Source organism: Sesamum indicum, linkage group LG15 (genome assembly GCF_000512975.1).
Source record: "Sesamum indicum cultivar Zhongzhi No. 13 linkage group LG15, S_indicum_v1.0, whole genome shotgun sequence".
NCBI lineage: Eukaryota > Viridiplantae > Streptophyta > Magnoliopsida > Lamiales > Pedaliaceae > Sesamum > Sesamum indicum.
Genome location: NC_026159.1, coordinates 4841882 through 4859021, shown reverse-complemented (window position 1 = coordinate 4859021; position 17140 = coordinate 4841882). Strand labels below are relative to the sequence as shown.

Here is a 17140-nt window from a genome sequence, read left to right as displayed (position 1 = left end):
TACACTCTTAACAATTTTTATCCTACTTTATATGTAAATTAATTAATTAGTTAACTCGAATTCACTATGTATCAGCAATCAACTTACATATGATTACAGGAATTCTAACACTCACATGACCAGGCACGTGATCATGTTATGCGGACTTGACTGGTTGACTTGGGTCAACGCTGGAGTTTGTTCGATTTCCCACAATTCCAATAATTAACATTTACCATTCCTAATTTATAGTCTAATTATATAAATTAATTCTTATTTTTTTAAGTAATTTCAAAAATCATTTTTGAAAGTAAAAAGTTAAGAATAATTTTTATAATAATGCTTTCATTTTTTTAAAATATTTATATACACATAATTTTTAAAAAAATATAAATAATTTATATAAATAAATCATACATCATATGAACTCAGGGGTAATTATCCCTCCACAATATAAATAAAGGAGGAGGTGTTAAGGGGTGAGCAGCAGAGTAGAAGAATACTGTACTGTCCAAGAAAGCGGCTAACCCAATCAACAATTCAACATTTTATTGCAATTATTTAGGAACCCTTTATTTTTTTGTATGGGATAAATATTTGATAAGACTCGAAAAAATTATTCATGGGGTATGATAAATTAATTAATTTAATAATATAATATGCTACATTAGACTACATAATGCATAATTCATTTATTCTTTTGCCAATTTGGGGTTGATTGAAATTTCGCTTCAAATTGCGAGGGCACAATAGACATTTAGCATGGCAGGTGATATGGGCTATTATGTAGCCTTTGGGCCAAAGTAGCCCAGAAAGAGACTATTGGCCCATCATTGTTTATCTGGTTTCATGGGCCCAATCCACTAATTGGATTCGGCCCACATCGCACTGTACAATTGGGCTTTAAGTATGAATACTTAAGTTGTTGTTTATTTCATGGTATGCAGTCCTAAAAACTTGTGAACTCTTATCATCATGTTGGATGGTCTTATTCGACTCATTAGCTGAAGTACACGAGGAAGGTTAGATTGATAGATTTAAAATCCGTAACTCCGAAGCTCTTAAAATTCAATTACCTAAAAGCCATGTACATTTGGATTGATAGATTTAAAATTACTAGTAGCAATTTTTTAAATGCTTCCACCCTCGTTCGGGAACTATGATATGTGAAATATTGATAAATTTCAAATTTTATTAGTATGGGTAATTTGAAGATGAATGATTGGTTGAAATTATTTTCCAAAATTGAAATCCATTGATTCAACCATAGAATTGATTGTATAGCAGGCTAAGAATGGTGGTATGATGCAAGAAGATGATAAAGTAGGAAGAGGACCTACATATTTACTCCATCCACATGCAACTCCCTTTCATGACCTCCTTAGTCCTTACCTACACAGCCATAGAAAGAGCTTCATCACACACACAACACCAAGTCTCCATCCCCATTAAATACGGACTATTACCCCTAATACGTGTACTGCTAACAAATTCCATACCCTCAGTTTGGATCCCCTCACCTCTTCTTGCCCTTCACTCCATGAGTAAACCAGCCTGCATGTTGGTAATTCTTCTGCTCATTCTCCAATCCTCATTTTCTACTAAGGCCGACTATGTGCCTGATCCAAGCATCAAGTGTGGGGAATGCCCTTGTGTGAGTCCATGCAGCCCCCCGCCACCGTCACTGCCACTGCCACCACCAACGATGGTCTATGTTAGCCCACCACCACCACAGTTTGTATACGAGACGGGGCTGACTCCACCACCTCCACCAGGGTTCGTTTATGAGACGGGGCCTCCTGGCAACGTGTATCCGTCTGATAATCCATTTGATTTGGCTATATACTCTAATTCTGCACATACTAATTCTCTTATGATCGGGATATTGTTTCTTACGGTAGTGGTGGTCTCAACCCTTCAACTGCTAGTGTATTGGTGATTAATGCAATTAGTTTACATCAAGAGCATCAATGTTGCATACTACCGTTAATTTTGTGAAAATAGATGATGTTTTTTAAGGATGCAAATTATCCCTTCCACTTATGTATTTCATGTCTTGTGTGCATGGGTGATCCCTTTATATAAGGTTTTATACATGTTTTACTTCTCTAATTTCCTTCTTACTTTTCCCTGTACATGTAATGTGTAAAGCTGTCCTAAATCATAAATGCTTCATCAATAAGAGAGGAGCAAGTCAACATCGTATAATGCATCTCTTGTCCAATTTAGTGTATATGCGATAAATAACATGAATTTATACACTTGTATGTTAAATAGCAAGGTTTTTTTTTTTTTTTATATATATATTAAATAATACCTTTGGAGTTTTGCACTTTACCCTCCAATCATTTTTCTTAAACCTCGACCCCTCAACCTTTTTTTCCCCCTTTTCATTTTTGGTTCTTTTTTGTTTTTTGTTTTTAAATAGGGTGGGAATTTATAATTTTAACCAATGCTCAATCATCTTTGAGTGCGTGTGCTCACGCACACAAAATATTTTCATTTGAATCATCTGAAAGTGAAAAAAAAAAAGACAAAATGCTACAAAAATAAAATATTGAGTAATCAAGCGTAAAAAAAAAATACGATTAAGAGGCTACATACAAAATCAGTGGTACGATGGGGTGTCTGCTATTAACTTTACACAGTATACAACTTGGGCTGTCCACTTGTTCCCACTTGGGGAAAGACAACCTTCTTCGACTGCGAGGAAAATAGTAATATCTCATTAACCTGAAAAAACATTTGATTACCCAAAAAATGACATAGATCAAGCAAGAGTAAGGTTTAATTTTCAGACTAGTTTCGTAGGATAGAGCGACACTGTAACCTGCTATATAGCCCTGAAGATACCATGTTTTCTGGCAAACTAGCACTTTCCACCTTGTACAAGACTGACAAATTAAGGTTCAAACAGACAAGATAACTACTAACTATCTGCAATATGTACGAAGGCGTTTTTATTTCTCCATGTCCAATCATATAAAGATAAGAAAAGCTTTCATTCACAATACTGCTGCACCAACTCTCCCTCACCTTTATTGAGGAAGACCACATGTGTGAAGTGTGAACCAAACTTTTGGCAGAACTGTGTGGTATGTAATGACCAAGTCCCATATGAATTTATCTCTTACCATTAATACTTTATAATAAATTCTTTGGATATGTTTGGATAATTCTATATGTAAAAAATTATAAATGCTTTCATTTTAATTTTGAATTAAATTTAGATGAATATGAATGGATTTCAAATTCCTTTCAAAATAAGTCATTTGCAATTCTTCCTTTAAATTCAAATTCATCAATCCAAATACATCCTAAAATGTATTATTAATTAGTGTGACGATAATTACTCTTACATGGAAGTTCATAGTCAGAATATATACGGTACTTGAACTATTGCATAGTCTAAAAATACGGTAAATTATATTATTCATAGTTTGGCCTAATTATAAATACATTCTTGTTAGATTAGATATTACAATTACTTCAATTGAGGTTATATTCCATCTTACATGTAACCAGATGGATTTTAGATGTGATTCTGAAGTACCCTACATAAAATCTGACTATAATTTAACTATCTCTTCAGGCTAAAATGCTCTTTGGATCAATCTTCAGGTAAGACATCTTTGATTACTTTTTATCTATGTCGTACTACTTTAAAGTAAGGATTATTAGCGACAAAAAGACACAAAAACGGCTCGATACAAGGACACTACCGAGAGACAAGGAAAAGAAAACAAAATGGATACAAATGTTACTACCCATTTTGGGCATTTTAGGCATTTCCTCAAATTTATTAAATTTCTTTTCATGTAAGTGTTTATGTGGTGGATGAAATATAAAAAAAAAAATGCCCAATTTTTGCAAAATTTCAATTTAAAAAGCCCTAAATTTATACACATTAGTAAATTTCGGCCACTTCTAAAAGTCGATTGGCTGGAACCCGAAAACTGAAAACAAAATAATTTCGGACTACTATTTAATACCTCTATATCTACGGTCCTTATTTTGCTATCCCTTTGTTTATAGGATAGTAAATGCAATTAAGCCAAGTGTATTCCAATGAGTCAAATAATAATAAAAGTTTATGATCAGGTCTATCTAACTAGCTAACAAATTAAAGTTTTTATTTCATGTAAATGATGATAAAACTGTGTAGTTGATGGGTTTTGTTTGAAAGACATGTGCACATGGGAGGGATCTATTCTCAAATAATTAAAGGGTCCGGTCCGGGTATCAAAACCAGATAATTGGCACCAAAGCATGAATATAGAATTGCAGAATCTTGGTAGAATAAAGCATGTACGTACCCATCTTCTAACTAATACAAATGGCTTACATGTGCCACAAATTACTATGTTAGGCACACAACTTGGTAACTCGGCCTTGCTGATTCGGATCAAATTTTCTGTTGCAAATCTTATTTTATTTTTTCTTTTATTCAATACACATATTATGTTTATAAAAATGATGTCATATATTTCATACACATTGTACGTATACATTGAATGGAGTAGAAAATGTAACACATAGAATCCAATTTGTTACCCACATACATGCATATATGCAATACCTAATACTATATTTTGGTACATTATTCAGTAGAAAAAATACCCCTTATATAAAACATGATATGGTCTAAAACCTTTTATTATATTATATGTTATGAAGACTTCTCATTGTTTTTAATTTCACTTTATATTTATTTGATCTTCGCTAATCAATTTGTTTCATTTTCATGACAAGCTAGTGTAAAAAAAACCGGTCAAAAACTATTAAAAAGAAGAATTATCAGTACTACAACAAATGAAACTTTGATGGACGATCAAATGATTCAATAATGAGATCTTATTCCCGTTAAGATAGGTTATGAATTAAAATATGAATTGGAGAAACTACTTTGATCTTGTATCAGAAAAAAAGAATTCTTCATTTTGGAAAAGAAGAGGGAGTTCAAGGTCGCCAACGTAGTAGATTTCTGCAGTGTGATTCTTGGCATTCCCAGTAGAAGACTCCCTCAAAAAGCTAACATCACGCAATCTACACTCTACTTTTATCATATCATATAAAATAGGACAGATATACCTGTCCATTTCAAAGTTGCCAATAATACACACTTGTATAATTTCACAAAGCTAAATTCTTGAAGCCTTCAAATAGGCCGCCTCCACTGCTTGCCATCCTCCATGTTACAACACTCTTCTAGTCCTATTCTTACAACAACATAGTTATACTACTATGGCGACAAAATCCAACCAATCATCACCCCTTATGATCATATTCACATTAAACATATTACTACTACTCAGCACATTATCAACATCAACTAATGTAGCAGCAGCAGATAACAAGTTTGCACATCAAGTAGCATTTGCTCCTCCTCTACAACCCTATGAGTGTCCGTATCCATGTCTCCCACCACCCATCACCTCAACTTCCACCTGCCCTCCACCACCTCCTCCGCCGCCCTCCTCCTCAGTCTACTGCCCTCCACCTCCATCAGCGGGGCTTTATCAACCACCGGCTGGGAACATCCCATTTTACCCTCCACCGGACTATGTGAACAACTACTTTGCTCCTCCACCACCTGACCCAATTTTACCTTATTTTCCTTTCTACTACAAGAACCCACCTCCACCAGTGGATTTTTCTTCAGCAGCACGCCAGAATCCACTAAGGGCATGTTGCATTTTGTTCGTTGCTCAAGTACTTCATTGTCTTTACCACATAATATGAAGTACATACGTGATTTTCTTACATAGTTCATCAAGAACTTAAGGGTGGTAGCATTGTAGAGGCCGGGGCAGGGGCAGGTTAGTACGCCTGTAAGTTGAATCATTTATTACCATAAAGCAATTGCTAGTATAATTTTTTGTATGATCTCTAACAATTAGCTTTGATTGATTTAATAGTAATCAAAGTCATTCATGTATTGGTAGCAATCTATGCTAGAACTTCAGTGGTTGTGTTAAGACAATGGGCAGGCCCTCCGTTGTTCTACAGTTCAAATGTAATTTAAATCTAGAGCCCTATTGATGTTCTCCAAAAGCCGTTTATAACAAATGGTTCGTTGCTAATACTAATCCATATAGACGATGCTGGCAGCTAAGGAATCCCTGTAAGACAGCAACTAACTGTTCATGAATTCGATTCATGTTTTCAAAGATACGAATCATTACTTCTCCAGGAAGACACGATCACTCAGTGCTATGGTCGAGTGCTTTGATTGTCCTTCGACGCCACATTGCAGTTTCAGGGTCAAACCTCAGCTCCCATGTAGGCCAGTAGTGCAAATCCTGCTTCAGTGTAAGTACTCGAGGCCTCCCATTCAAGTGAATCGTTCTCACACGAACAAACTCCCCATGCTCTATTTCCTATTGGATTCATAATATTGAAAACTTAAATATTTCCACAATGAGAGTACCAAAACTTGCACAAAAAATGAAGCCTTATGTCAGTGTATCTCTCTCTGGAGGCATGATGCAAATTTAGTTTCACGACATTAAGATTTATATCAGAAAAAATTCTTGACATGTTAAAACAAATCTATTCAGACTAGGTATTACGTTGATTTCGTGTTGGAATATCAACCATTTCATAAACTGCTCGTCGCACATTTATTTTTCAGCATTAATAAAAAGGACGCGGACATACCTTTGTAACAGCGACAAGAGCATCCAAATTCGGAGTTGGTTTCCCATTTACTTCGACAATCCACTGAAGGGCATATAAACCATATCGCTGTGTTGGGCTCCCACTACACCACCTGAATTTTTCAGCAAAAAAAATAAATACACACCCTCCTAGTTCTCCACGTGATGGTCCACCTGCTACCAGTCATCTCGTGTTTTAAGTGTTACCTTGTCGCGTATGCACCATGTCCCTCTTTAGGAAGAAATCCAAGAGCTCGCACAGCTGGATGAGGATCCTGCACTACACAACCGCACCAATTTATCATACGTGTCGATCCGTTACCATCCCTTACATCAGTTCCAACCAGTACATCAATTTCACGACCCTGAAAGACGACACCGATAAGATAAACAGCAACATAAAAGTGCAGTCAAACTGATACACAAACTATATTGTTGTCTTCAACCTACACTGTTCGTCTAGTATAGAAAAATAAATAAAATAAAATAGATAAAAATGCTGTGTACACCTGACGAAATATTGTCAGTGTGAGCTTCCCGTTGCTGTCATTACACCGATCTAGTTCTTGGCAAGCATCTTCAATGTCACGAAAGCATGTAACTGGGACTTTATTGATTGCCAAAACCATGTCCCCTTGTTCTAGTAGGTTTTCAGCTTTAGATCCTGCCAAGCAGCCTTTAACTGTCAACACTTGACGCCTAATAGGATCCTTTTTTACCAGCGCCTGTAATGCAGAAACCAAAGCTTGATACAATTCCAACATTATGTCAAGACTAATACATACTGAATATATTATGGAAATATTGTGCACATCCTGAATTACGTAAAGTAGATGGAGTCATTCTAAACATTAGCCAAGAACTCAATCTCAAGTGTCAAGATGGGACATGCAGCTATCTTGTACGCAAGCATGCCTGCTTTATTTATGGATATCAAAATGCTTTCAGTTTCAAAAGATTGGAAAATCATAAAGTATTGAAAAAACAAAATTATGAGTGATAACAGAGCACCTAAGAATCAAATCTTTTACAATGTGTAAAACTTTATGTCACTCTTTTCATTTTTCATTTTACTATCTTTCCTCTCTTTCACCCTCTCATTATTTCTGTTTTTTCCATTTTTTTTTGACATACACAAGCACGTATATGCACAATGGATATCTTTCTGAATCAAGTGCCTATTCAGTTTGTTTAGAGTCACCATCCTCATTACAGAAGTATATAAGGTGCAAAAGGAACATTGTACACCAGCTACGTGGAAAATGTATAGGGTATACACATTAGGAAGAAAGTGAAAAAATGAGACAGCAAGACAAGATTTGCACCTTAATGACCAAAATCTAATCGAATCATAAAACAGATAGCAAACATGATAAATAGAAAGAGGAAATTAGATTTCCTCATTAAAAGGTACGTTCTTTTTCTGGAACAAGAGTTAAAAATATTGCTAGGAAAAGAACGAGATATAACTCTAACTCTTATAAGAAGCAAAACAAGAAATTAATCAACAACAAATTACCTTTATCCAAGTGTCAGTCAGGCCAAAACTACGAGCTTTCACAAGCAAAGTGGAATACAGTTCAACCTCTAGTATTCTTATGAGCGGCATAGGCATTTTGATTCCATTTATGCAGAGAGGAGGACCATCGGCACCGGATACAATTTTGTCGAGGATCTGTCTTACTGAATAAATTGGAATACCTCGACTAAATTGTTGGTCTAGCTCCGAACTCCCTCCAAATTTGAGCTGGGTATTTTAAGTACACTACTGCCATCAGAGCATGACTCGGCAAGCAACCACATGAACTTGAGAAGCAGAAAAGAAGCACAGACCTGAATTGCAAAGCTTCCCCAAATGGCTCGAACCCTTCCAAGATCATCTGTCAGGACACCAGAAAATGTAGTACCAAGAACTGGAACAAATATAATAAGAATGAGCCACTTATTCATCCAGTGCCAGGAATACAAATGGACCAATCCACAAAAAGATTAAATGGAAATAATTCAGATCAATGTAACAACGTTGCCCCAGACGCACCAGCATCAAGCTCAATCAATTCCATATTTGTTCCTCTGTGCCTTTGAAAGTGGGCTGAGCCCATGTTGAGAGCAGCAGAAGGATTGGTGACAAAGGATTTCCTCGAAATTGCCTGTAGATTGCTGCTCAACCCCACAAGACAGACAGAATCTCCGCGACAGAGGACAGGTTCTGAGGTACAACGTACAGTCAATGTTGTTCACATGTGAGAGAAGACACAGACTGAGATGCATACAAGCCTGCCATCTATAGCAATCTAAAAAAGGAATCAAATAAAGAGCTTTTACTAAGATTCATTATCTACTTCCATGCGCAGTCATTCCACAGTTTGCTTCAGGCAAGAAAGTCAAAAACTGAAATAAAGATAAAGATGCAGATTTGATTGTGAAGCCACTTTTAGGCACATCCACTGTAACTCCCCAGAACTGCACACAAGGTATAATACCACAATGGAAATAACCAGATTCTACAATGAGCTCATTGATCCGCTACTATCATCTAGCACGTCATGAGATGCAAATCTATGATAAGGTAGACCACTGGTCACATATGTCCCAGTAATGGATGATGTCTGGGCTCGATATATGATAAGCTGTTCTACTGAATTACTGGAACCTGGATTGTATATTGGGCATAGTGCAGAAGCATATCATCTTTCTGAGTATCTTTTATCCAGAGTGTTGTGGAACACGAAATTTGTGGACTTCCTGAATTTCAAGCACAACAACCATAAATAGTTGTACTTGGATTTCACTTTACAGCGCATATGGAACGACTATTTGAACCAAGTATTTAAACTGCTTTTGTTGCTGATCCCAATAATACAGGTAGTTTCGCATGCTCCTCCAGATGAAAGCTGGATTAGTTGATTTCTCAAGTCATACAACATAAAAGTGAAAGTGAAATTTAAGCCACATTGACAAATATGTTGATCCCCAAAACTGATACTCGATTCCATAGAAATTCTATTTCAAATTAGGAAATTATGTCAGAATTTTATTCTTCATCTCCAAATACACCAAGATGAACTCCAAGAACCAACTTGGAAACGGCATGCTGCTCCCCTTCTGCTCTACATTTGCTAGGAATACTCTGTTCAATTTAAACTGAATACTCCTATTGTTTTCTTGGACATCCATAAATAATGTTCTCATTACCTAAAACGGAGATCATCTTTGCAAAAGCATGCTCTCTATAATAATGATGTTACAGCACTGATTCTCCAGTATTTATAAGGATAGCTACCAAGAACTTTCACTTTTTCAACTCTTATCTAAAACTTTGTGCCAACTCAAAAAGGGACATTCATTATGAGGCAGAGGGATAATATTAAAATTGAAAGTAATTTGTGAATTAAGATCATTTTAATGTCATTCCAAGTATCCGATGCATAAACATAGTTACTCCATCACAAGTCCCATACCCGTATCATTGTGAGATAGTATTATAAATTACATAATTCAAAATAAGATCATTCAATAGTTGCAGCATTTTGATTCAACCCTAGTTTTCTGTTGTGAAATTCAATATGGAGCAATACGAAGAAGGTAAAAGAGTGCCCTGTGAAGGATATTCCTGGTAAAGTAAATATACATGTACGGCTGTCAATAAAATGTTGAAAAATCTTAAAGGGACTCTAGTCACCCAGTTTTCTGACCGACATCTGGTAAATTTCCTTTCTGAGCCCTGGTTGCAATTGAAGTAAGTTTGTAAATTGAGAAAGAGAGATCTAAATAGGCACAATACTTCATATCTCAAATCTAAGGACAGCGCCTCAGGAGACTATAGAAGTACCATGAGGAAAATGGATGACAAATGCGCAACAAAGTGATTCATGCATTTAGACAACTTACCAGGAAGAAGTTCAGCAGCTCGAACTACAGAAGCACCAGGTCCAAGTGCAGAAGGGTTGTATGCAACAAGTGCAAAATTATGTAATGGATGGAGAAAAACAACCTGCAACAGATGAGTAGAGTGCTTAACATAAACACAAGTGACAGCCCTTCACAACCCAAAAACATATCCAATTACCTCGCCGGGAACTTCAATTGGATAAGCCGCAAAAGACAGCAAGACATCAGATACAGATACAAATACAATATTTTTATTCACCGCAACCAATCCCATAGTTTGAGAATGATAAATGATAACACCTGTCCCAAAGAAATGCTGTGAGGGCACACCATCAAGCATACAAGATGACGGCACATGAACCTGCATAGTTCAGAAAAGGAGAACCTATCCTCAGGGGACACAACTAAATTAATCCAGAAATCATTGACAAAAGAAATATGCCTCTGTTGTAATTACAACATGCTAATAGACTTAAATAACGGACTGGACTTCTACTACTTTCTTCCTTTGTTGGCTAGTACACTTTTTATCTGACCATGAGGTATAACAAACATAGCCTATGCTAATACAAATTACATGAGCACAGGAATCCTCATAAGGATTGAGAGAGGATGTTTTAAATTACATGTGCACCAAATCCTCCATTCCCCATGCCCACAGGTGCAGGAAAAAACATAAAGCAAAATTGAAATAAAAATTGCAAACATATGTGGAGTAATATCTGCACCCTTTCTCCATATTATTGTTTTTCTAGGACATCTTAGCATAAGAACTTTATTTCCTAAAATGGAATCTTTTTCCCCAAAAATACCCTTTGACATAAAGTAATAATGCAATAACAGTAACCGTCAACCACTATTTTTGTGCAACACTCATCTGAAACTCTCTGTAGAATCAAAATAGAGCCTTAATACTTGGAGAAGGGCAAGTATGTGATATGTTACCTCAAACATCACGAGGGCAGGCTCAATTACACGCTCAGCAACTGAAGCATTAGCTGCTGCAGCTGCTGCGACTTGATTATTTCTCAGAACTGTCTCACTTTCTGTTCCAGAGGCATCCAATCTTACTTTCCTAAGTTTATGCGACGGAAAGCCAGGTAATAAAGAAACACCAACAGACAAATGTTTGTCCACTTGCCCTTTTTCAATTGCAGCATCAGATTTATCCAGAGAAAGGGATCCATCATCAACTTGTTCACAGGTAGTTTTCATATTGGCAACACCATTCATTGGTTCTTGGCAAATACATTGTGGTGCTTGTTCCACTGGGGTAACATCAGCATTACAAGATGAAACCCTATTGCTAGCTAGATCTTGTTCAATCTGATTGACGTTTGGTGACAGAAGTTTTGATTCCAGTGTCAAAACTGGGCTTACAGCCCACAAGCCAGAACTATCATTGCGAGTGTATATCTGGGGAGGAGCATACCATTCATGGAGATCAACAGTGACAAGGACAGACTGCAATCACAAGAAAATAGTTAAAGATCCCTCCAATTTTCATTCGGAAGAGTATTCAACTACATACATGAGACAAAGATACACTTGTATAATAATCTGGAAAACATAATCATGTGTCTTTAAGGTCAGCAGGGAAAAGATAACAATGACCAACGCAAGTAACAGTTCATGGAAGCAAATCAGTGAACCAACACAAAAGTAATATTAAGCAAGGTACCGAATACTCATACTTTAAGTGGCACACCAGGAATGCATGATGATCACCTTAAGAAAAACCATATTTAACTGCAAAACAGCAGCCCAGCAAACTTTCTGGATTGCAGCAAGAGGGTACGGCAAACAAGCATGTTACCAGATGCATTTTGCGACAAGGACAGAACAACCAAATATGATAGTTGTAAATGGAGAATAAGGCTAAGACCTACAACAGCTATGGTGACTAAGACTATTACTTTCTAGGATGGAATGCTCTTCCATTTCCCGGGATGAAATAATATTCAAGATCAATATAAACCATATTCTGAAGATGCATTAGAGAAACAAAATATCTAAAACAGTTAATCAATCATAACTTGGAGATGACATGAATGAACCACATATAGAGTTATGTATGCACCTACTGGCGTACTTCAGCACGATATTTGGTGAAAATCTTGATATTAGAGGGCACAAAGACCATAACGGTTGGCAGAGGCAGTCAACTCTTAAGTTCTATTTGATTTGGCAACATGCATGGAAGGAAGGGAGTGGGACAGGTATTATCAATGGTCCAAGGGATTAATTATCTAAGAAACAATGGTGATGTAACACTATAGCAGCAGAGTCAAACAAATTACCTTTCTAAGGTGACGATTCATGTAGCTTATGTACTCCAATGGTACTCTTACACCCCTGGACAACGTAGACAACACAGTGATGAAGTCTTCAAGTCTTGTAATGTCTACACCAGCAAACTTCTTAATAATTGCATGACGTGGAACTCCAGCTCTGAATAGCATATAACTGCGAGGAGCAAGTAGTACAAATTCAATATTTATCAGAGATCGCTTCAGCATAATGGAAGACCATAATCTATTGCTTCATTATTACTTAGAGAAACCAGTGACTGAAATAACTAGGCATCAAATTTTTGAAAAATCATAATTCCAAACAAAAATTTTAAATCAGACGTCCTAAAGTATGGCAGAAATGAAATATGTCCATACCCTTGGTCTGCAACATATACAAGACCACATTGGAAATGAAAATTCCTGGCCTGCATACAAAAAATAATAAGTCACTAATCAGCAGTTTATTACAACAACAAACATCAAATTTTGATACCTGCACAATGAGCAAATTAACTATGAAGTGGAAAATTTAAATAAGTGGTTCCAAAAACAGCCACAACAAACAAAAATCATTTAGATGTTAATTGACAACAATTGTATCCACAAATCAAATTTGTGGTTGCAGTTAAGATTTTACAAGGAACTTAGAAGCCACATTATTCACACAGACAATAAAAAAGACAACGTAATTGATGGTTAAAGTGTTTCAATCTTGTTTTGCTTCTACAATTAGGATTCATGAAACCCAAGTGATATATTCAATATTCACAGGAAGTGTTTCTGGCCATTATCACCCCAAGTACAAAGTCCAGTTGCTGTAGCTAAAAATATTACATTACGCTGATGCCTGCTACAACTCTTTTATGCTTTTGTTGAGGCAATCGATATTTTCCCACTCATACTAGGCTTAGCATAGCATCTTGAAACACGTTCTAGTATCAAAAGCATCACTCCCTCTAAATAGGTTTGTTTTCCATCATCTTCCCCAAAACATCATTTGTTTCCAATAATTACTGCAAACTTAATTTACAGTATAACCACTTTTTTAGATCTTTTGGATGCAAAAGATCTAAATTGAAGTTTTATCAGGGAAGGTTCAAGTGGTATATAGGGGGAAGTAGTAAGCTGTTGCCCACTGAAGGTTGCCCCCCCAAAGAACTAAGTCTTGAGTGAGAAGTTGTAAAATCACTGGGCAATTCTCATGCACTCCAGTCACACATAATGTATGACAAATGTTGGCAGCTAGACAAGGATTAACGCATCATAGCAATCATAACAGTCAAATAGTCCCAGGAACTAATGGTGAAGAATAGAGTAAAAAAGCAACCTGTTGATAAGAAAGAGGGTGTATCACAGCACCACCAACTTCAAGAAAGTGATCAGGAGTGATAGAATGCAAATCCTGAACCTGCAACAGTTCCAAAGGAAAAAGGAAATCTAAAAGATAAAATAAAGAATAAAATTCTGCAACATTTGACAACCTACTTTTTTAGAGTAAATAGATTATGGTTAAGGTGCTTAAACAGAAATTATGCTAAGCCTATTCTGCAGTTAACAAAAATTCTTGTAATAATATAAGTACAGGCTCGTTCAAGCATCAGTCTAACAACAGAAATGATAACTGAAGCAGCGTATGGCAAGCCAGAATTTCATCAGATAAATCACATTATAAGTACGGGACTATTCCACACATAATGTTATATAAAACAAATTACAATCATAAGTCTAAGAACAGAAAGATAATTGAGGAAGCAACAACTAGCCAGAATTTCATCAAAGTTTCAGTACCCACAGCTTAGAAAATTATGAAACTTTATATGGAAAGAAAACCTAGTTAAGGCATTACGAATGCATTGCAACTCAGGTAGCATATGGTACAAAAATAAAAACCAAAATTGACCAATAACTGCTCAAATCAAATATTTTTTCAAAAATAGAGTATGTTTACATTGTATAAAATTAAATTGATGATTCATGAACTTGACATGGAGATTGGAGAGAGTAAAACTAATTTAATATTCACATTGAGAAGTTTATATCGTACAGTCAAATCCATAGTCAAAAATTTGCCTCCCCTTTCAATCTGAAGTTCAACTTTATGGTTGACATTGTCATCGAGCAAATTTTCCATCTTCAGAAATTGGGTCGTCACCTGCACCAGGATTCCTAAAATATCAAACTTTTACAGACTTTTAAAACTTAATGAAAATCTAGAAATGAATATCAGGCTATCAGCTACCCGTCTCTTCATTATACTCTAGCACCATAACATCTCAATTATTTACTGAAAATTAGAAATACTGAGGCATGAAAGTCATGCACCACAGATAAGTTACTTCTGTTTGGTTTTTATTTAAAGAAAGGGAAAAATTGTTGGTATTTCCTCACAACGAACACTCAATCTAGGACGAGCTGATGGAATGAGAAGGAATGGAAGCATGAAAACTAAGTTTTTTTGACATTGCATTTTGGAGTTACTTCCCGACACTCTTTTAGTATAATATAACATCACAAAACAACAATAAAACAGGAGTCTTACTTATTCATCATTAGATTTGTTTCAAAAATTTCCTATGCTTGCTTTAAAATAAAATGCAGAAAATGATCGACTGTGGCTCCACTGGAATCTGGGAGTTAGAAGAAACTAAAAGCATTGAGTTCTAGATTTCTCCAAAGCCTCCTTTTAAATCAAAATTGAATCTATGAAGGACAGTCTGATTGAGGCTGAGAATTATAGAAAATGAAATGAAACATCTGTTCCTTCATTTTTCCTTGAAAACCAAACTGGCGTTCATGGCTTTTTAGTAAATTCCAAAGTTTAGAAATAACATTTAGTTTGCTAAAATCTAAGGGCCACACCTAGGCATAATACAAGTCTAGCAATTCAATGATAAAACAACTGCAGTACACAAGAGACTTATCCCACTCCCTTGGTTTCTATCTCTACTCTCCCTTCTCTTCTCCTTCTCTGCCCAGACCTTGTGCAGATCATCTTTACATATCAAAAAACCATTCAACGACTAAGACATACTCTGGACCCAACCACCAATTCTCCATGTTCTCCACAACAGTGTCGAAGCCAAATAAATTCTTCCATTCCAGCACCCCACTAAAGGCAACTATAAACAATTGGAAGCACCACCATCCAGGCTCCAATACTAAACTCTTATTTTTCTCTTCCTTTAGGGTAGGGGAGAGGATGGCGTGTACCGCAGTCATGGAAACCTGATATAAGAGTTCTCCAAACATTGTTCTCCTTAAAAGTCAAAGAGAAGATTCTATCAGTAGTCACAGTACACCAACTCCATCTATCACCTACTTGAAATTTTGCTCAGGAATAAATCTTGCATTTGAGTTTCCACCTCTCGCCTTGCACATATTTATTCAGTAGCTTCAGTCAGACTCAGGAGACAAGTAAATGAAGAACAGTTTCAAAGTTAGCAGTTTTACTACTTCATAACACAATCTCGGTTAGGCACAACCTAAGAGTGCAGTATAAAGTTTCACAAATGGTAGAAGAAAATTTACCTCCCCGTTCAAACGGACAAGCACATCACCTGGCTCCAAATGCTTGTGGGCTGGCCCACCTGGCACCTGAAAAAAGCAGGAGTATGGTCAAATTCAAAAATCAACCAACATCAAAAGATTATTTCTTGATAACTTAGGCACTACAATTAATAGAATAGAAAATGTCAATACCCAGAAAATTATACTTACCACAGAATCAACAACAAGCATTCCGGTTTCCCCGGGTGGAGAAGCATGACGGACTATCTGATGCATTAAATGGAAGTAAGATTAAGGCATTGCTAGATCCCTAGAGATTGCTTGTAAAACTCCACAAGCAATACCTCACTGGAGGAAATGGTAATTTAAGTTAAATAATCAATGCAGGATGTTGATACACATGCCTGTTCTGTTTCGCTTCTGAGGCCTAGCCGACGCATCTCATCAAATCCTTGGTGGAGAAATGTAGCCTAGAGTATAAATTTTTAATCCAAATAAAATCAAAATGCATCATGAGATTGCCGATGCAAATGAGAAAAAATGATGTTCTCCAAGGGAATAGTAAGAGAGAAGTCTTTTGTCTGCAGAGAATACATATACTCAAATGATGTGGATGAACAATTATGCTCAACGGGAGGAACATGACTCTGAGCATTGCACAATAAGGAAATAAAAGAGCATGGGAAACATTAAACAGCACCAAAAGCGAGGAAAAGGGTGAGAAGCTTCAAATCATTCTGGAAAAGGAAACACTGGACTGAGACAAAATCATCATGGTTAGAACATTTTTATAAATATTTAAAAGTATTC

General features: G+C 36.2%; 2 protein-coding genes across 2 annotated transcripts in view; one reads left to right on the top strand and one right to left on the bottom strand.

The window, feature by feature from the left end:
* LOC105178340 (leucine-rich repeat extensin-like protein 1) lies at positions 1520 to 1918 on the top strand. The gene has a single exon (XM_011101806.1). It carries the CDS (start codon positions 1520 to 1522, stop codon positions 1916 to 1918), a length of 399 nt encoding a protein of 132 aa, XP_011100108.1.
* Positions 5863 to 17140, bottom strand: part of LOC105177895 (protease Do-like 7) — a 17456-nt gene continuing 6178 nt past the window's right edge. The window contains exons 8-24 of the mRNA XM_011101180.2: positions 16735 to 16800; positions 16541 to 16597; positions 16352 to 16417; positions 14868 to 14975; positions 14151 to 14231; positions 13199 to 13248; positions 12830 to 12995; positions 11475 to 11993; positions 10708 to 10890; positions 10530 to 10632; positions 8677 to 8847; positions 8472 to 8551; positions 8158 to 8385; positions 7148 to 7363; positions 6846 to 7003; positions 6640 to 6751; positions 5863 to 6359 (exon numbers count right to left, since the gene is read on the bottom strand). Coding sequence (XP_011099482.1) covers positions 6183 to 6359; positions 6640 to 6751; positions 6846 to 7003; positions 7148 to 7363; positions 8158 to 8385; positions 8472 to 8551; positions 8677 to 8847; positions 10530 to 10632; positions 10708 to 10890; positions 11475 to 11993; positions 12830 to 12995; positions 13199 to 13248; positions 14151 to 14231; positions 14868 to 14975; positions 16352 to 16417; positions 16541 to 16597; positions 16735 to 16800 — 2541 coding nt within the window. The 3' untranslated portion in view covers positions 5863 to 6182. The remainder of the gene's footprint in view (positions 6360 to 6639; positions 6752 to 6845; positions 7004 to 7147; positions 7364 to 8157; positions 8386 to 8471; positions 8552 to 8676; positions 8848 to 10529; positions 10633 to 10707; positions 10891 to 11474; positions 11994 to 12829; positions 12996 to 13198; positions 13249 to 14150; positions 14232 to 14867; positions 14976 to 16351; positions 16418 to 16540; positions 16598 to 16734; positions 16801 to 17140) is intronic.